Source organism: Pseudophryne corroboree, chromosome 2, assembly GCF_028390025.1.
Source record: "Pseudophryne corroboree isolate aPseCor3 chromosome 2, aPseCor3.hap2, whole genome shotgun sequence".
Classification (NCBI taxonomy): domain Eukaryota; kingdom Metazoa; phylum Chordata; class Amphibia; order Anura; family Myobatrachidae; genus Pseudophryne; species Pseudophryne corroboree.
In genome coordinates this window covers 425,110,984-425,132,862 of record NC_086445.1, presented here as the reverse complement: position 1 = coordinate 425,132,862, position 21,879 = coordinate 425,110,984, and the positions used below count along the sequence as shown (strand labels likewise).

The 21,879-nt window shown below is 39.9% G+C and overlaps 1 protein-coding gene across 27 annotated transcripts in view; it reads left to right on the top strand.

Annotated features, from left to right (window-relative positions):
• ABI3BP (ABI family member 3 binding protein) overlaps nt 1-21,879 on the top strand; it is an 860,645-nt gene that overhangs the window by 555,665 nt on the left and 283,101 nt on the right. For 19 of the 27 annotated variants that reach the window (XM_063953560.1, XM_063953556.1, XM_063953543.1 and 16 more), the window contains 10 exons: nt 273-341; nt 1,453-1,527; nt 8,299-8,364; nt 8,456-8,536; nt 9,145-9,222; nt 12,574-12,648; nt 17,652-17,723; nt 19,398-19,463; nt 20,767-20,835; nt 21,252-21,317. In XM_063953560.1, coding sequence (XP_063809630.1) covers nt 273-341; nt 1,453-1,527; nt 8,299-8,364; nt 8,456-8,536; nt 9,145-9,222; nt 12,574-12,648; nt 17,652-17,723; nt 19,398-19,463; nt 20,767-20,835; nt 21,252-21,317 — 717 coding nt within the window. The remainder of the gene's footprint in view (nt 1-272; nt 342-1,452; nt 1,528-8,298; nt 8,365-8,455; nt 8,537-9,144; nt 9,223-12,573; nt 12,649-17,651; nt 17,724-19,397; nt 19,464-20,766; nt 20,836-21,251; nt 21,318-21,879) is intronic. The other 8 variants (XM_063953553.1, XM_063953549.1, XM_063953547.1 and 5 more) reach the window with 8 other exon arrangements.

The window sequence follows — 21,879 nt, the reverse complement described above, 5'->3', positions numbered from 1 at the left end:
TAAATAATCTATCATAACATTGCAACCTTTAATTTTCTTTCATAAACTTGGGCCAGGTTGTATTTTTTTCCTAGGTTAATGTATTCCTGGATGAAAATATTATTTTTTATTACTTAGAGTCATGTGGAATGCTTTTCTTTGCCAGGTAACAATCGTGGCATAATTTTGAATCTGTGTTGTAGGTCTGTTATTCATCTTTCAAATTTACATAGTGACGTAATGATGGAAGAATTTAATGAGTTTAGTTTACGCTTTTACATTTTTATTTCCAGTTCCAACTGAAACACAAAAAATGTCTCCCAAAAAGATCCACATAACAGAAAGTCCATCTCTACCGGCCGGTAAAAATAAATTTTAATATTTTTTTTTTATTTTTTTTATTAAAGCAATGTACGTATCCATGAACAATGGGGGTCATTCCGAGTTTATCGCTAGCTGCCGTTGTTCGCAGCACAGCGATCAGGCTAAAAATCGGCATATCTGTGCATGCGTATGCACCGCAATGCGCACGCGCGACGTACGGGTACAAAGTCCTTTGTGGTTTTGCACAGGTTCTAGCGACGTTTTCTTTCGCACTGGCGGCCGCAAGAAGATTGACAGGAGAGGGGCGCTCCTGGGTGTCAACTGACCGTTTTCAGGGAGTGCTTAGAAAAACGCAGGCATGCCAGGGTATACACAGGCGTGTCTGGGCGAACACTGGGCGGGTGTGTGACGTCAAAAGCCAACTCTCCAACGTTGGAATCAACGCACATGAAGAGTAAGTACAGGGCTGGTCTTGCACAAAATGTTTTTTGCAGGTGCTCTGCTGCACAGGCATTCGCACTTCTGCAAAGCGAAAATACACTCCCCAGTGGGCGACGACAATGCGTTTGCACGGCTGCTAAAAACTGCTAGCGAGCGAACAGCTTGGAATGACCACCAATATACATGGTATAACGGAATATGTGCATATTCACAGTCAAGAAGGCCCAACATGAAGGAATACAAAAGACTGATTAAGCATAGGTACAGCACTAACACAAAGTCATATGGTCATCAGAGGTAAAAAAAACAGACATTGGTAGGCCCACAAAGATGACAAGGCAAGCGAGTATAAAAGTTACAATTAAATCCGACTTGAACTTAAGTAAGATTCGCTCGCATCTCCTCCCCCCACACTGAATTTGGGGGATCGCCCTCAGCCACTTGTAGATGTTTTCCAGTAGTAGTCGTCTACCTCCCTTTGAGATTCTAAGCCCTCTCAGGAGAATGCCAAATAACACCCATTCAGGGTTTAATGACATATAGTTAAACAAATGTTCCTGGGAATAATTGAACAATTATATTCTTGTTTTTTAATCAACATCTCTTTCATTCAACAGAACATTTTTTTTTATAGAAAAAAAGAGATATAAAATCAGCCCCACAGAGGATTTATTTATATTGCTAACAATACTCTCTTGTTCCATATAGATCCTAAAACATCCCATCTTGTCCCCCCCGACGCTTTGGGATTTGACATATCTGCGCATCCTGAGTTACCTTTGGGTAAAGATAAACTGCTGCTTGCTATCGTTAATTTCAGTTGGTGAATTGTTTCTAAAGGTGACATACATGCTGTAATTATGGGGCTAATTCAGGTTGGGGGTCAATCAGGCAGAGGCTTGGGGGGGGGGAGTGGCGGCAACGGTCTGTTTCCAGGGAGGAGATGGAGCGTTGCGGTGGCGGGGTGACGCGAACGGAGGGCGGTGCAGTGCGAACAGGGGCGTGTCGGGGGTGTAATCGCGGCGGCTGCGTGATGTCACACGCAGACGCCGCAATGGGTAAGATGGCGCCGGGACTCATGCGGGCGCTGCTAAGCTGCTTCGGCAGGAGCCATCCTTAGCTTCTGCTGACAAGCAAAAATTGCAAAGCGATTGCAATTTCTGCTTGTTGAAGGGGGGAGGCGCCGGTCAGTATGCTGGGCAGCCTTGCCCAGCGATGGCCGGCCCCCAGCATGTGACCAAAAGGATAGCAAATTCTGCTGATTAGCAGAATTTGCTATCCTTACTGAATTATCCCCTGTCTTCTCTTTAAGATCTTATTGGCTGCAGATTGCAAAATTATTGCTGATCCCAATTAACATCGGAATGCGAATATAAAGATGTCAATTGGGACTGGCAAAGAATTTGGTCAGATGATGAAGTGTGTGCTGTGATTGATTGATTGATTGATTGATTGATTGATTGCTTATACTTATTGTGTCCCAAAGACAGGCAAATGTCCAGATCTACCCACATATGGGCATCTTAAGTAATATGTGCAACATACAGTATTAGTTTACAGTAAGTTGGCAAGCCATTGTAGTTTTAGTGCTTTGAAAGCTTACAGTAATTTCATGTAGTAAGCTATGAGAAGGATCACACTGCATTACTCTATTTTATAACTGTAACTGACTAATATCTTGTTAAAGTACAATGGTTCCCTAGACAGCCAACCAACATTAGGATCTTAAATCATGAGTCAAATAATAAGAATATCTTACCATACTTGCTGGCTTTCTGACTGCGACTTCCAGGAGTGGGCATCCTTGAAATCGGCACTGTGAAGCAGGGGAGGGGGCCGCAATGACGTACTTCAGTGTGAAATGTGTTATTTGCCGCCCGGACTTGCCCACTTTTGCTCAGTAAGTGGGTGGCAGTCGGCTAGATGAGACTTGCCCACTCTTCTGGGCAGGCAGGAGTACCACCAGGAGAATTGGCAAGTATGAGTTTAACCTAGAGACACATTGTTAAGCATAGATGGTGCTTTGGTGAATATACCTTCCTGTTGCATAAAATGTGAAAAAAGATTATGATACTTGACTATAAAACATAGTCAGGACCAGAGCCATAACTAGGGGTGTGCGACCTGTGCCACCGCGCAAGGCTTTGTGGTGGCATGGTTCCACCCCAAAGCCCTTGCTTCTACTTAGCAGGGAGTATGGAATGGCACCCTGCAGCCAGCATCGCTGCTGGATCTTCCTTTAGACACATAAAACAGGCACCCTGCAGCCAGTAAAACTGATCGGAATATCCTTAGAGTGATCTGGTCAGAGGTGCACCTGTCGGTGCTGCCAACCACGCCACTCTGCATCATATAATGACGACATGTAACATAATGATGATGTCTGGCGCTCAGGGAGCAAGATGGCACAAGGTGCATTTGAGCCCTGTTATGGCGTTGGTCAGGAGTGTTCTAGTAAATGTTCTAAAGAGGCAACTTCCCAGGGTTTACCCTAAGAACTTTTTCTGTCAACCCTAGGTATCCCCATGGAAGACAAGAGGCCTCTTCTTTTGAAACAATGATTCTGTTCTTTTAAGTGAATGTTAATATTACGTTTATAAAAAAAAATACTTTACATTTTAATCTAATACTAATTTTAACATTGACCTAACTCTAATCCCATATTAAGTCTTAACCCTACCCTACATCTAGCTCAAAATATAATCCAATCCTAACCATAAACCAACTTGAAGATATAAATTTAATTTGAGTCCTAAAATATATCTAATCTTGTTCTTCATATTTTAAAAATTTAAAGACTGATTTGTAATGTGTATCTTTGAGATATAACCACAAATTACTCCTTGTGTTTTGAAAAGGCAATTGAGAGCACACTAATGTGATATTTGCTTGTGACAACTAATCTACTAAATTACCATGGATATAGTAAATTGATTTACCGAGATCCAGTGGAGTATCTATAATGAGTGCAGTGTGTGCGGTGCACTCGGGCCCCTGGGTCCAGAGGGGGTTCACACCGCACACACTGCACCCATTTCTTCTATACTTACCTTTCTGGCGTCATCTGTCTCTGTATGTGGGCCTCCTCCTCTCCCGTAGCTGGCAGAGCTGCTGTTAGCACTCTGAGCACTAGAGACTCTGTCACAGTGCCAGAGTCTACAGCGCATGCGCAGGTCTCCGAAAAAATGTCCACCTCTGCCAGCTACGAGAGAGGAGGGGGCCCAAACATGGACACTGCGCACGGGTCCAATCCTCTCTAGGTATGCTGCTGCTGAGATTCACATGGGTATCACTAAAAAGTGTGCTAATTTTCTCTTGCAGCAAGGTTAGTTAACAGTAGACCATGGGATTACAGGTTGGGATGGACCTTGGCACTTAAACTACTGTAGCTTTAAATTCTGAGTTCCTCCCCCTGCAACCCCATCATGCCAGACTATTTTAAGTGCCTATGAAGTAGGGCATGTTTTGAAGGGATGGCATAGCAGCCAGTGCTTTAACTAGACATATTGGTGCCCTATGCCAGAAAGAGAATTGGTACCCCCTTATCCTATGGCTCAGATTTAGCAAGCCTTGGAGGGTGATAAATTGTGCCAACCAATCAGCTCCTAACTGTAATTTTTCAAACACAACCTGAAACATGGCAGTTAGGAGCTGATTGGTTGATACTTTATCACCGTGCAATTTATCACTCTCCAAGGCTTGATAAATGTGGTTGCATATTTGAAATAGAGATAGTGTGACTTAATGAGGAAGGGGTGTGGCCACAGAATTGTAGCAATTTACATTACACCGCACAGTAGTTTCCGTTATTCACATTACACTGCACAGTAGTACCTCTTATACACATTATGCAACACAGTGGAGCCCAGTATGCACATTACACCACAGTAAAACTCTTATACACATTATGCCACAGTAGAACCCCACCTCTTCATTCCTCCTCTTCCCTCTTATTATTCCTCCTCATCATTATTCCTCATACCTCTGTCTTCATATTCCTCCTCATTATCATTCCTTTTCCTTCTCCCCTTGTCATTCCTTATCATTCCCCCGCCCACACCAGAACTGCTGTGCATCATCGTCAGCTTACCTCTGGTGCTGTACCAGAGAGTAGCTCCATAGCTATACCCGGCGGCAGTCACTTCCTTCAGACAGCGGGAGCCCAGAGAGGCGGAGCTCAGCTAACACACAACTCAGCAAGGACTCTCACTGCACTACACAGGAGCCGGGGGGAGCCCGAGCTCAGCACACAGGCACAGCTCAGCTAGCACTTACATAGAAGGAGCTGGGTGACCACCGCTGAGATATATTAGTACTATACATTGCAGTGGGTGCTCAGCAATTTGTGGTGGCGGCCAGCTATGCCCACAGTGCATCTACTCTATGGGCAGAGCACTCCACTCACCAACCTAGTTGCAGCCCTGATAGCAGCTCTTGTTATAGATTAGTTATTTTCTATTTATTTGGAGCTTTATATTTTTATTTGTATTTATCCATCTGTGTGAGTGTAGCGGCTGCACAAGCTGACCTCCGCCTGCTGGAAGGCAGCAGGGGGAGGCTGCACTGTCAGCATGGACCCCACATCACTATGGTCTCAGCAGAGACTGCCTGGACCCGTGGACAGTGCAAAATCTCACCCTTATCGAGGGTGAGGAGCTGCAGCGCTGTCCTGAATGGCGGTGCCATCTTGCCTTGTTTCTTGCAGGTGGCCCCATTATGGGAGTGTGCCAGTCACAGGCAGTCCGGACATTAAAAGGGGCAAACAAAGTGCCTCATAGGGAGGTGGAGTAGCACTTCTACCAAACCCACAGAATGGGGGAAGCAGAGCCTGGAGCTACTGGGCTTCCCTGCTCAGTTTTACAGTGCAGCCTAAAATTGCTGCGTAGGGCTTCTGTAAAGTGGAAAGTGAAACTGAACTCTGCTGAAAGGCTGTGATGTATGTTTCTCCTTGGCTCCTCTCCTCTGATATTATTGGCTGTGGAAGGCTAAGTATTAGTACATTTCCATCCTTACTATTATTGTCTCTGCTATTCTATTGAAGTGTGCAGTTGCTCAGTGACCTACAGGATGATATTTATTTCAGTATCTGTGATTTGCATCCGTTAACAATAGTGTGGGCACTGTGACAGACAAAGCTAACCCTGTCAAAGTGAAGAGCGCTATTATGGCTTTGTATTCACTTGCGGCGAGGTGTAATCTAAAATTACTGTGTGGACAAGTGGACTCTGGGGCATTTCGGGCACATTGTCAAGCAACGTCTAGTGCCACACAGGCGTCTGACCCCACCACATTTGTCCTTGTGCAACCAGTATGGGTGCAGGCTCTCGGTTGGTCAGTCTCTGACTTGGTGCGCCTGTTCCCGCTATGCGTGGTTTCGAGTAGCCTGCTCCTGTTGTGGTACAACTCTCCAATCGGTATCTGATCCACCTTGGCTCCGTACCGAACAGCTTCAGAATTTGAAAGCGTTTCCTCTTATGCACAGCGCTCTTCTGAGGATCCTCATATGTGCACAACACATAAGCTTTTTAAACGGGCTACGTTAGAATTTTTTTCGATTCAGTGAACTTCTAGAGACTGACATCTCGGAGGGTGCGACCTGGAGTCTTCCTCCAGTCATGGTGTGGAATTCCTCATTACAGCTGTACGCCAGTTGGAGGACTGTTTAGATGTTGACGCCCAAGCAGAGGCTGTTAATTTCTGTTAATTCATCAGGCGCAAGACTGTCATCACTTTTTCATCTTCTTCGGATCTCTCCAATCCCATCTGGGAGGTCTGGAAGGCGCCATGTGAAAAGCTCTCCACAGGTTTGCCTCACTTTATCAACTTCTGGTGGATCATATATTTAAGTGGGAATGGCCTCTCAAAGTTGATGTTGCAGTAGCGCATTTAGGGCTGCTTGCCCTTTAAAGATCTGTTAGATAAAAAAAAAATTAAGAAAGCTGTCTCAAGTCCATTTTTATTGGCTCAAGGTTCGTTATCCGACCTTTACTAGCCTCGGCATGGGTGACTCAAGCTAAAGAGAATTGGACCAATACACTCTTTGAGGGCATTCATGGTGAGGTGTCCAGGAATTCCCTACTGTAATTTGCCGAACAGCTTTGTGGTGCAGTTGCACTGTATATTCACATTCCAATTTGAGCAGGTCTTCATTCTTTCCTCCATTTTGCAGTCATCTCTGATCACTTTCAATTCCAAGCCCTTCTATTCAAAACGGCAACGGCTCTGTTAGTTTTTACCAAGATCATGTCAGTGATGACAAGCTTAGTGCGCAAAGAAGGCATAATGGTCATACCTTATTTGGACGATCGGCTCATGAAAGCTAATTTAGCTATTAAGTTACAAAAGCACCACATGGATGAAGTACTTCAGGATCACGACTGGATCCTGAATTTTGAGAAATAGGAGTAAATAGGATTTTTGTCACTTATCATTGAATCCTTATCTGTTAAGCAGGTTGGGTGACACTGTGTCCCCTCCCTCTTGCCGAGTGATATGAGGTTTTGTTTCTTGACTGGCTTTTTCCTACTGGTTTGTTTGATTGTTTTAACAATTTTACTGGGTTACTGCTACTCCATTACCGGACCCTTTTATAGAAGTAATGGCATGATGGGGTTGCAGGGAGGAGGAGCTTGGAATTTAAAGCTACAGTAGTTTAAGTGCCAAACTCCAGCCCAACCTGCAATACCATGGTCCAGTGTCACCGATCCTGCTTAAGAGAAAAGTGTTTAATGGTAAGTGACCAAAAATCCTTTTTTCCTAATGGATCCACCTTCAGAACATCTTAAATTATACAAACAACCCAAATCTCTAAATTGCATTAGTACAGCTCTTCATTTGCCCTCAATGTGTATTTTGGCTCAAGTAGCAATTTCAAATGAATGGGTTACTTCCAATGTAATTTTATTGAAAACATGTCTTTATATTTATGTTACACTTTTCAGATGTATAGTAGATGAAATCATAGAATTTCATGTACTGTTCTATTGAATTAGGTGTTGTCTCTGACAAAAAGAAGTATTGTCAGAGGACTGAACACTCTGTAGCTGCTGCTTGTATCATTTATCTGCTCGGATGTCAAAATCTATTGCATTTTAACAACCAAACAAACAGTTCCTTGTTCCTGTTTTGCTTCAGTGCCCCAAACCCGTACTCACAGATGTTAAATTCAGTGCTGTTTCACACTGGTCATTAAAGCCTAGTAGATGATTTTAGTGAATCTCAATAATAGTGTAAGCAAATAGATTTGGGTACACTTGCCACTTTTTGGTTTTATGTTGGTAATTTAGGCATTACCAGTAGCATCCAAACTACAAGTGTTTTGTAATAAAGAATATACTTCAATGGAATTGCCTGTCAGTTTTTTGAGATGTGTTAATAGGTGAAGTGTTTTTCAATGGAGGTGTGTACTGTATGTATCCTAAAATATATACATGAGCATGCTGCATCTCTCCTATAGGTATTGAGCATACATATTATTTAATAGTGACGACCTAAAATTTTAAATGAGCTCTCTGCAACAAAGAACGATCTGTAAGCGGAATCTTTGTCTTTCAGTGCCAAATAAAACAGAAAAAGCTATTTCTTCTAAATCCAACAAAACTACTCCACCTGCAACTCCTGGTAAATTATGTTAACTTTTTTATTTTGAGAAAAAAATATTGAATAATTCAGAATTTCCTTTTGCTCATACATTTTGTTATTTTCTAAACAGTGCCAAAAACATTCCAAACCAAAAAGATGCCCATAAACTTGATTAGAATTCATATAGTTGAGGATGCAACAGTTCCAAGTGGTAAAGTGGCCAGTTTTTTAACTGGCACGTTATGCTTGTTTTTGTCTCTTCCATAACCTTCCTTCTTCCTTTACAGTAGTATAAAAACATGCATGATTGCTTTGGAATTCTCTTGCAGTCATTTTTGTTTTGCCATTCTATCATTTCCATAGGTGTACAGATGGAACGTAAATTGTTGCCATAAACTGTATAGATGGAGCAGAGATTATTGCAGTAAACTGCGTCATAGCCCCATTTTGTGCAATTATTTTGAATCCTTCAGACTTTTCCTAGCAAATTAAATCAGAGCTCTATTACAATATGGTATTAATTCTCTGCTTAGTCGTTAGGAATGGTGCATGGTTGACGCAATAAACTATGCTCCACCTGTAAATGCTTTGCAGTGAGATCTTCATGCCGACTGTGCTACAAAGCTGTGCCCGAGAGCATATTCTGTCTTTTCTATAGATTATATTTTTAATTTAAAAAGCATGTCTAGTGCAACCATTTTTTCCCATTCTACATTCTTAACTTTTTTCCTATTCGATAATCACATAATGGTCTCTCTTATTTTTAGAGTTTCCTGCAGCAAAACGTTTGTAACATCTGTTCTTTTATTTATTTTTCAGCAAACATTGAGACACAAACTTCTTCACCTCCAATTCCTAAAACTACTCAGTCAAATAAAATGTTACACTCTAAACCTGGTAATTGAAATATTGTTTAGCTAGTTGCCTGTTTTGTTTAAGATAGTATTAAATCAGTGTTTTGTTTTGTTTTGTTTTTTTATCTTATGTACTTATGAAAAAGATAATGATTGCTGTATCTTTAGTTACAGTATGTTCATAGTACAGTGATTACATAACATGGTTTACATTTTATTTTAGAAATTAAAACCAGTCAGGATTTGTTTTTGTTTTTTAACACTGGGTTTTATTGTGCTTTCAGATACTGTATAATAGTGATGAGCGAGGTTCGGTTTTACTCGGTTTTACTCGGTTCTCAAAACGGCATCTTATTGGCTATCCAAAACACGTGACATCCGTGAGCCAATAAGATGCCGTTTTGAGAACCGAGTAAAACCGAACCCGCTCATCAGTGTATAACGTTTGAATCTGAAAGGATTTTCCTTCAACTGAATATCAGTACTTCAAGTAGCTAACCAGTTAATGTTCTAGATCAGTGGTTCTCAAACTCTGTCCTCCCACACAGGTCACGTTTTCTAAGTCACTGTGTTTCACCAACTGTCACAGTTTAAAAATCCACTGGTGTCCTAGAAAACATGAATTGTATGGGGTCCGGAGGACTGCGTTTGAGAACCTGTGATCCCATATAATGTAAGATAGACAACAGTTTTAGTCCACCGTTGTTTTCAGTAACAGAGTTCACATAGAAGTGTTCCCATTGAAATCTCTTACAAATTTGTCTCTGGAAACTTCTGATGCTTGGTTGTCCCTGTTTTTACATTTTGATTAATTACAAAATTCCTCTGTTTTTAATGTGAAATGCTCCCTGACACCTTTTTTGCTAGACTCTGTGGTTTATTTCACAGCCGTTGCCATAAACTGTCTGATTATGATTACTTTATGAGATACATGAAAGGGCCCCACACGTTAGGCGATATGCCGCCGAGGTGCCTGACTGCCGATACGGCCGATGGGCGAGCCGGCGGCAGGGGGCTGGACGGGGGGGAGTGAAGTTTCTTCACTCCCCCCATCACCCGGCCCCATAGCAGTGCATGCTGATATGGACAAGATTGTCCATATTGGCCTGCATGTATAAGCGTCCCGGCACCAGGGATAAACGAGCACGGGGCCGTGCATCGTTCATCGTTGGTGCCTACACACTGAATGATATGAACGAGTATCGTTCAGTGAAATTGCCTAATGTGTAGGGCCTAGAAGTTATCAACAGCAAAGGATCCCTGGAAACTACAGTATTTTGCAATGGTGGCAGCTATGAGTTACTGTACCTTAGGATTTCAAGGTGATCATTTAGTAATTGTGTCAGAGGTGGAAGTACTTATCCTACTGCTTCAGTAATAATAATAATACTATGAAATTTCATTCATTTACATTTTCCATACCACCACTTCTAAATTTCCATAAAATCACAGAGTAGTGTTTTATATACAATTTGAGGATACACAGCATATCTGATTCTAATAATCTGTCTCCTCTGGATAGTATCAATACTTCAGGATATGGTCAATTTACCTACAATCAAAATCTCGACAGTCAAAATACCAACAACCATTGACCGACGGTCAAAATCCCGACATGGTCAAAATCCCGACATTTAAAATACTGACAAGGTTAAAATACCTACCTTTAAAATGTCAACAGGTCAAAAAGTCGACATGAGTTTTTCAGTTTTTCATTGATACTGGGCTGTTCATACTTTACCATCCCAGTGGATCTGAACGGGGACTATAATAGTGTGCCGAGCGCAGGTAGGCACCGTGCTCAAAGCATGGCGAGCGCAGTAGTACACTTATACGGTGTCCATGACAATCTATGTCTACATACACACCAAAAAAAACAAGAAAAATGTGTTTAGACTTTTTGACCTGTCGACATTTTAAATGTCGGTATTTTGACCTTGTCTGTATTTGGACCTTGTTGAGATTTAGATTGTAGGTATTTCATACTAAACCCGATACTTCAGCATTTCCCCTCTAAAGAGTGTTCTTTTCCAAACTCAGTGAATAGGGCAAATATACTAATCATCTCATTTAGCATCTTGCATCTACTTCTGTATGGCTGTACCATTTTAAGCCATGTGCGATAGAGTTCCCATTCCTCAGAATGTTACACCAGTTTGTCTTTGGACTGTCCACTGTTTCAATTGTACTTCTCCCAAATTCTTCAAAAGCACTGCTTTTACAGGTCTGAGATCAGTGTAATGCAGTCTTCATTTCAAATTAGATATTTCTTAATTTGTATTATAAAATATATTGGCATATTTGCACTGTGCATACTGTACACCTACTGTAAGTAGCTTATGGTGCCAAGCAAAATCTTCGTAACAACCCATATAATTAATGCCTTCCAGTTTGTCCAATCTCCCACTCTTTTCTCTCATTCTAAAACACCTAAAGGGCCGTACTCACGGGGAGATGTGTGCTGTGCGAACTGCTCAGCACACATCTCTCCCCCCGCTCAGCACAGCGCGATGTGTGCTGATCAAGGAGGGATGGGGCGCTCATTTAACTCAGCGGGTGAAATGAGCAATGTGCTAGCCTGCATGCAGGCCACTCTAGCACCGCATCGCTATCGCTTGGGGGCATACACACGAGAGATCCATGCTTAAAATCTAAGCAATCTAGTTAGATTGCTTAGATTTTAAGAACGGATCTCTCCCGTGTGTACCCCCCTTAACAAATAGTAATGTCTTATCTATATGGCTTAGATGTACATACACTTAAGGGGGGTACTCATGGAGCGATCGCTGCTTAAAATCTAAGCAATCTGACTAGATTGCTTAGATTTTAAGCAGTGATCTCTCCGTGTGCACCCCCCACAGCGATAGCGATGCGCTATCGCTGGTGCTAGATTGGTCTGCATGCAGGCCAATCTAGCGGGTAGCTCACTTCACCCGCTGGGTGAAATGAGCGCCCCGCTGCCCCCGCACGCTCAGCACACATCTCTCCCCACATCTGCCAGTGAGTACTGGCCTTAATGGATAAGAAACAGTCTTGTCCACCCAGATCTTATCATCCACACATCCAAAAGATACTAGCAGCATAAAGATGGCACATTGAACCAAACTCTTGCATCACACTTTGCTAATATTTAAATTGTCAATGAAACACATTGGATAGTAAGGTGCAGTAAAGTTCATATTTCTAAGCATGGCAGGAAACCAACCACCTGCTGCAAGTGGTGTGTTCATATTCTTAATGGAAAGTTCCATGAAAGGGAATAAATTAAGGTCTAAAAACTACAAGTTACAGAGTGATGATTTCACTTACTGTTGGGAAAAAATGTAATCTATTCATCAGTGTGCCCTAATACATTTTTACTGTAATACTGCATTTGTTCTGTTCTCCATCACAGCTCCAAAATCAACACAGAGGGTACCTATACATGTTATTAGGCTTAATATCGTTGAAGAACTAGATGTGCCAATGGGTAACAAGCCTTTCATGTTTACTTCTGTTTGCTTTCTATGCTATGTGAAAATACATGTGCAGATCATACTCATACCAATAATTATTTTATTTCCATTTTTAAACATAAAGTACACATTCATATCGAATTAAAATTAATTTACCTTATTATTCACACAGGCAAACAGTAATCCCCCATTGTCCCCCATCAAAGTGATGTTCCACATACATAAGTAAAGTTGACAATACACTGACAAATTTGTATACTCAGCCTAAGCTTTAGGCAGCCAGATCTCTGTCCAGTTTGGACATACATGTACATAAACCTGTAATATAAAAGTTTATATATTCCGAAATTCACCATTAAGGTTGAAAATCCACATCTGCCAATGTAGCTTGTTAGGATGATGACCACATTTACAGTCAAATATGGTCTGAATCTACCATCAGTATTATTCAATGGCAGATATAAATCAGTGGTGGTGGCTTTTGTGCCCATATGTCTGGCAGCTTGCTTCCAGTTAGAATTATCCAGTTGGTCATCCAAATTGCAGCATATATGGGCACTTTAAAAAATGGGGTGTGTCTGTGCGCTTCAGTGACTCCAATTACAGTGATATTGTGTGAGTATTTGCCTTTACCATAAAAACCAAGAGACTTGTTATAATCTATTCTTTTACTATAAACAAATCACATTATACTTGTAAACACATTTATAAAAACCTATAATAAAATATAACAGCTCGATTTTTAATTAGAATTCAACCGGAATGCATTCCACAGTTAATAGAATTATATATATATATATGGCCGCTTTTAGCTTAAGTAATACAACCTGATCTAACAAGGGTATCCACTTTAAATAAACAGTAGACCTTCTGATTATATTTGCCGTTAGTGCCACAATGTTTCTCATCAATAAATGGCAACTTATATATGAATAGTAATAGAAAGTCTCCACTTATCCTAATTACTGGCGTCCCAGTAAAGGAATAGTCCTTCCTGATGTGTTTTGCCCTAATTATATTGGGTTATATTTACCCTTCCTTAGGAATATCCTCCGTTTAAGCACTATGGCACAAGTGCACGAATTCTTTGGGGTGAATACCTTTTGGAAGTTCCCAGCTGTAGGGCTGGAGATAACAGCAAGTTGTCAGTGCTGCACTCGGCAGCATTCACGGAGCCACACTGATGATGAGCCGTAGGTGTGAGTGTCCTTATTTAGATCGGCACACCAGTCCTGAGTCCTGAGGAAGTCCCGAGAATTAACGGGACGAAACGCGTTGACGTCATCACCCGTTTTCAACCGCAGCAAACGTGATTTTTCAGTGGCCGCCTCTGCCGTTTCTGCCGTCTGTGCTGTGCTGATTCCTGCCGCTCACCTCGCCGCATCCTGTGTGCTAACAGGCGGCCAAATACAGTGTGCGGATGCACTGAGGACACCTGCCGCATACACTGTACGAGTGCGCTGAGGAATCTTGCCGCTTACGGTGTGCCGATCTAAATAAGGACACTCACACCTACGGCTCATCATCAGTGTGGCTCCGTGAATGCTGCCGAGTGCAGCACTGACAACTTGCTGTTATCTCCACCACTACTGACTGTGTGCCTATAAACGCTGCCCTACAGCTGGGAACTTCCAAAAGGTATTCACCCCAAAGAATCCGTGCACTTGTGCCATAGTGCCTAAACGGAGGATATTCCTAAGGAAGGGTAAATATAACCCAATATAATTAGGGCAAAACACATCAGGAAGGACTATTCCTTTACTGGGACGCCAGTAATTAGGATAAGTGGAGACTTTCTATTACTATTCATATATAAGTTGCCATTTATTGATGAGAAACATTGTGGCACTAACGGCAAATATAATCAGAAGGTCTACTGTTTATTTAAAGTGGATACCCTTGTTAGATCAGGTTGTATTAATTAAGCTAAAAGCGGCCATATATATATATATAATTCTATTAACTGTGGAATGCATTCCGGTTGAATTCTAATTAAAAATCGAGCTGTTATATTTTATTATAGGTTTTTATAAATGTGTTTACAAGTATAATGTGATTTGTTTATAGTAAAAGAATAGATTATAACAAGTCTCTTGGTTTTTATGGTAAAGGCAAATACTCACACAATATCACTGTAATTGGAGTCACTGAAGCGCACAGACACACCCCATTTTTTCTAGTGCGATTTTTAGGCTCTTGCAAAGCCCCAGTCTGTGCAGCTAGTGTGTATCTAATTTAAGTGAACAAATCAATATAATAATTTGCGCCTGGGTTTTGGGTGTCTAGTACATCCACTTGTTTCTGATATATGGGCACTTTGTAACATCTCATATTTTCTATTAAATGTCCTTATATACCAGAACATAAAGTACCATATGTTTGTTTTTTCTTTGTGTTATTTACTGCATCAGACACCAGTACCCCTACACACTTTCACATCTTCACTAACCCAACATTGTCTTGCTGATAAAACTAGTTGTTAAGTTCATCAATTTATAATTCTTGTTCGTATGACCTAGCACATCTATTTTCTAATATGAACATTACAGTATATGCCTGTCCTCCACAATGACTTGTGCTATAAAACCTTAATTCAAGGGTTGTATCATAAAAAATGGACATTTGCTATTGTAATGTATGGGCCAAATGATTGCATTTTAATGCACCCCTACATCACTATAGACTATTGTGTGTCTGTACTGTATATCTCGTGTAAGTCAGGGAGCAGTGTGAGATCCTCCTCCTTTAAATAATTACTCATCTGTTCATATTTAAACCAGTTAGCAATCTTTATGAGCAGACTAACACTTCCCACTTCTTGGCTTCATTGCCATGGTACTAAAAATTCTCCAGAGCCCTCATTCCAATGCTATTAGAGCTGAAGATTGGGACCTCTCAACACGATAAAAGATAATAGATCTGGAAACCTAACACAAGGGGGTAAATTTACTAAGGTGGGAAATTTTTAGAACTGGTGATGTTGCCCATGGCAACCAATCAGATTCTACTTACCATTTATCTAGCTGCTTCTAGCAGATAATAGATATAATCTGATTGATTGGTTGCTATGGGCAACATCACCAGTTCTAAACATCTCCCACCTTAGTAAATTTACCCCAATGTGTTCTTATTTTGTCTACTTTGTCTACTCAAACAAGAGTCTGGGTGGATATAAAAGCCAACTTTAAAAGCCTGTTCACACGATCTGCCCTGCTGTGCTTCAAATCTCAATGTAAACCTAGCTTAACTAGCATGTTCCTCCTTTTAGCATTTTCCATAATATCCTGGACCTATGACACTCTTATAAAAAATTTTAAATGACTTATAAATAACTCCTTTTTAGGTAATAATCCATTATTCCCACTGGTACAACATCCTACTAACTTTCCAAATGGACGTTTCATTAAATTTGCTGCCTAACCAACCTAGCTACTTTGGCACCATTCCCTACATTTGTATACCTACAATCAAGCTACATGAGAACATACAGTACTCTTGCTTTTTTCTTGTTTCGGTTAGGGGAAAATATATTAAACCTTCTAAAGAGGAAGTACAGGTAGTGTCCATAACAACCAACCACACTCTAGTTGAATAGAACATACTAAATAAATTATGAGTAGAATCTGATTGGTTGCTATGGGCAACACCTCCAGTTGTCCTCTTTTGAAGGTTTGATACATCTCCTCCTATATGTTGAAACACAATCAAGTTCCCAGAGAATCTCATGAGCTCATATGGTAGAAAGACTTAACTGAGACTAGACCTTGAAAAATGGTTAACTATTAAGCGTAATATATCAAGAAGTATGTGTTAAGTTAAGTGAATATGCCTAGAAATTATTATTTTGGCTTAAACTGGAGCTGAAAAGACAACACAATCCTTCAAAACCACCCTAACACCACCCCACCCCACACCTACCCACACACACACACTTTAATTCTGTCCCATTGTTTTTTGAACATCCCTTGTGGAGAGGAATTCATCACATCATACCACGTAGAATACCAAATGCACTCAATGTCATTGCTGCTGCTAAGCTTCTTTATAACCCTACCTACTACTTTTTAGGGGTTCAGTATATAAGCTAAACAGTGACAATGTCTGCATTTGTAGTGCAAATGTCGATAAACAACATGTCAACAGAGATGAAGTTTCAACATGGTTATCATTTTGGCAATGCATTTTTCTGGTAACCCAAACAGAAATTTTTAAATTTTCTCTACGTTGACATGTTGACATTTCAACCTACATTGACATCATAACATTCAACATTCTAATGTCTACATTGTGAATGCCGACATTATGACTACTCTGTATTCCTAAAGCTCCTAAAAGTTTAGACTTGAAAGTCAATATGAATATTTAATATGAACACATTCTTTTCTCCAGTAGTTCTTCTTAAGGTTTTTTTTCCTAGTTAGTTAAATTATAAGTTCTATGTTAATTTTTTTGATTAACGTTCAAGAATTTGCTTCCCAAAATGGTTTCCTCTTTTTCCCTGTTGTATCCCTCCCTTTACTAATTGAATAAATGGTAAAAAAAATTATAATTGAAGTTTCTTCAAGTAACAAAACTCCCTAGTTCAGCCTGTCAATAAGTTCTCATTACAGCTGTATGTCCTGCTGCAGTAAGACATTCCAATAGCATCAATTGGCCTAAATATTACAATAAATGATTTACATATTTTAAAGATACAACCACTGCTATAAGCAATACAATATGTGTCTCTTCACTGTCGCTGAACTAAAGTGTTCAACATGCTGTACGATTTGAGGGATCTTTAATCTCTTTGTTTGATTAGAAATATTTACTTTACTGCTTCACCACAGTAAAGGCAGTCATATGAATGAGTAATGAAAATTGAATAACATCATGAAACCTAGAATAAAATATACTTTCCGGGACACATACTTTAGCTGGTCTTGTTCTGAAATATAATATCTATCCTATTTTTTTTCTTTATTTTCATTTAACTGGTTTCAATAGCTACCACTACTAAATATGCTATTTTTTTCAGTTCCTAACACAACAATAACTCCTTATCAGCCCACAACAACACAAAGACCTGAAAGCCCTCTCTCAAAACCTGGTAATTTTTCTGCTTAATTTACAGTAGTTAGCATTTCTGTACCTTAGTGACTTCTTAGTGCCCTAGGGCTCAGACTATAAACTAATTCACTAACCTCGTTAGAAAATACGTTGTGTTTAAATATTGGCGCTAAAATACATGACGATATCTCACAATATCATCCACTTTATGGCAATAAAAGTGGGAACAGGTGACAAATGACACACAGTTTTATTCCATCAATCACATGAACAGAATAAAAGTGAAAAGTAAAAAAATAAAACATATACAATATTTAACACTTCACTAAGCTTGCCATTCTGAGAACCATCTCCTTGCTCTGCATATGAGCAATTATGTTTTTTACCTATATGTAAAGTCTGTGTTTTTCTGTCTGTCTTTTGATATACTTACCCCCTTTTTTTAATGATCTAATAAAAGTACATTTTTAAATATATCATACAACATAAGAGTGCCCCCAACACCAGAGAGTTTCTTTTTCTTTCCTTTGTATGGAACTACACATCCCAGCATGCCCTGCCTCAGTTTTAGCATGCCTTAATAGCACACCTGTGACAGGGCATGCTGGGATGTGTAGTTCCACAGCAGCTGGAGTGCCGCAGGTTGAAGACCCATGCCTTAGATCATTGGGGGGTGGGTTCCCGGTGCCCAGACACCCTCTCTGAGTGCACCATAGGAACAGTAGTACATACAGCATATCTGGTTTACGGCATGTGACTTCACAGTGACAGTAGTGAACAATTACATTACAAAATATAGTCCATGTCTGGGACAGTGTTATTAATAACTAATAATGATGCATTTACAATGTAAAATTAGAGCAAGATGCAAAGATATAGTGAAAGTACTAATTAAGTTCAAACCAGTTCACATATCTGTTACCTTCCCCTTTAAATTGCTAATTGGTGCTGAACAGTTGTAAATTTCAATGTACAGTGTTAATACAAAATTGAAAATACAAATTGCGGCAGCAACAATAGTAAATGTGGGAGGAATTTCAGACATTCAGTCAATCGGAGCAAGTAGTAGTAAGCACAAAAAGAGTTCCAGTTGCCATAGGGACAGATGTGTGAGAATGTTTTGGTGCGCACACACAGTAGGAGGAAACTTTTCTGGGGGGAAAAAGTGCAGTTTGTATTTACATCAAACTCTACATGAGCCCCATGAGTCTTAAGTATTTATTTTTCTTCCATAAATGTGGGCATGGGTTTTTATTATTAAATCTAGCTGAAAAGTATTACAGTACTAACATATATTTTTTTAATGTTTCATCTGCCTGTCTAACCCATGTAATCATTCCATATGCAGTATAATAGTGTCCATTCTAGCACCCTGCACCTTTGACAACCCGTGCACTTCCTCTTTCTTGCCTGGGGTGTCGATCTCTGCTCTGAGCTTCTGGCGCACTCTGGTCTGTATCTCAGCACTGAAATATAGACCAGAGTGTACTAAAAGCACCAGAGCAGAGAGCGACACCCCAGGCAGAAAATAAAAACTGCACAGGTTGGGACAGGTGCAAGGTGGTAGAATGTACACTATATGTAATATAACAAAATCATAACACAGAATGTCCGCGCTCAGATTGGCGATCATTTACGATTTTGCCATTTTAAAGCATTTTTGACAAGAATTCTTTTCATTAAAAAAAAATCTCTAACTGATTTTTTTTTCCAGTTCCAATGCAAAAGATTACACAGCGAATAATCAAAACCCCCAAAACAACTCCTCATGCAAAACCTGGTAATGTTTTTACATGCACTTAAAGGTTTTAATAATTTTAATTCCTACTCAGCATCATTCTAGCTTTTATGGGCCCACTGACCCTTGAAACACAAGTTGGATTATGTAAAAGAATTAGTAAGTGCATTGTTAATATTAAATATAAATGTTTCAGGGGATAATAATGCAGTAGCTTTTGCTATAATATAACATTTATATTTCAGTAGCTATATTATATATTGCAATGGGTTGGGTATGGGATACTGGCAGTTAGGATATTGGTGGTCAGTATACCGACACCGGCATCCCTATGGCCATAATCCCAACAGGTTGGAGTACTAAACTAACCCTAACCCTTGCCCTAACCCTTCCTTCCTGCACCCAGACCCTCATCCTTCCTCCTCTCCCTCCCCCCCTCTGCCCCTCCCTTCCAGCCGAACCCTCCTTTAGTGTCTAACCCTAATACTACCCATCATTCTTACGTTCAGGATTCCGGCTGTCATGATTCTGACATCGGCATTCTGATAGGTGTCTGGATTCCGGCACCGGTCTTCTTTCCACCGGCATCCTGTCTGTCGGGGACAGACATCCCATTGCAACATCCCATTGCAACTTGTGTTTTAGGTTTGTGTCCTTTTCAGTTGTCAGGTATTCAATCAAAGTTTAAATTATGCAATACTAAAAGTAGTGTATTTTGTTATAAAACAAACATATTAATGATGTGACGTTAATTATAGGCTGCTCAAGCTATACTTATAAATGTTTGTTGATGGAATACCTACAAAATAATTTGAATTTGAATTTGTAAAGCAAGAAACACTGTTTATGCTGATTGAATTTTAAAGTGTTATTTTGATTCTGTTATTCTGTATATCTAACTGAATTCAAACTTGATATGCTGTTAAGTAAATTTATATCTATAATAGTAATACAGTCATTGTAACTTACAGTACTAGGTAGATTATGTTAAGTTGAATTGGAAACACTTTTAATATGAAAAATGTCGTTTTACTGCTGTATGAACATTACATTCAAAATATGCTACTCTATTTGCTATTCATGAATTAAGATCTCCAAGAATTCTTGAATATGTACTGCCAATTTGCCTAATACACCATTCTACTGGTTTTAGGATTGCTGGAGCTCTTTACTTTGAACTCTTTAATATATGTATTCCTTTCATAGGAAATTATAAAAATCAAGCACATAATTAGGCCAAGACAATACAGATATTGTGTTTACTTGTGGTTTTAGAGGTTGACTTGATGTTCATTTGCGTGTTTTTTAGTTGTGTGTTTAGAAATTGAAATTGTTTTTTCGACAGTGTCTACTGAAGCACCCAAGGATACTATTAAGCCTAAAATTCCACATGTGACTCTTGCCACTACGTTGGGTAACAGCAGATACATTCTTTTGTTCTCTTTACAATTAATGGCTTCTTTCTATTCTAGAGCTATTCACCTCCATTTTTACATTTGTGACATGCTGTTTGGTCATACTTGAAACCTGTAAGCCATTACAGTACTTGCTTATTCTCTGAAAATGTGATGCCTTGTTCACCGATCTCTCTTTGTTCCATCATTCTTTTGCTTTATGAATGTAAACTGCAGAGAGCATGCCATCATCTTTCGTCATCCTGGAAAAAACTTCATCATTTTCTCTTTTACCATTAAAATGACATTTACATTTCAGATGCAATATTTCATTATCAGCGTCATCTTGCTGCAAAGAACTGCATGGCCATGTAAAGGACAGTGATATAAACTATCTTCAGTTGTATTTGATTGTAAGTTGTCTTTCTGATTTCAGCTCCCTACAGACTACAGGATACCTCTTCCAAACCCAAATCATCACTCAGACCAAGGACAAGACCTGGTACAGTAATTGCTATTATATTATATGGTACATACAGATGTATCCTCATACACTTAGCCTCAACACGCCATACAGTGTCAGACACCTAACGTGATTGAGATGCTCTGAGAAGGAGCAGTGTACTGTTCATCTTAGTCACATCACAGACATAGGGAAGCACCTCTCAAAGTGTGCTAGGGACACTGGGCTGCGACTTGAACTTCTGTACAAAGTCGCAGATGAAGCACAATGGAACTTGGTGTGAGAGCTGCATCCACTGCATTGTAGCACTTCATATACAGATTCAGACTCCTTCACACAAACATGTATAAATGTCACACATTGATCAGTGTAATCTAGCAAAGTAGTTTTGTTGTTTAATTTGTGTGACTAAGGCGCACATATTGAGCAAAAAATATGCTCGACATGGCTGAATTATCCCGGTCCTGGTGCGCCAAGATGCGCTGTTTGGAGCGACTGAAGATACAGTACATGAGTACCCATCTGTATATTTTATTACTATACTGTTTGATTTTATATTGTTACGTTTCTTGTTTGTGATCATGTGTATTGCATTGTTATA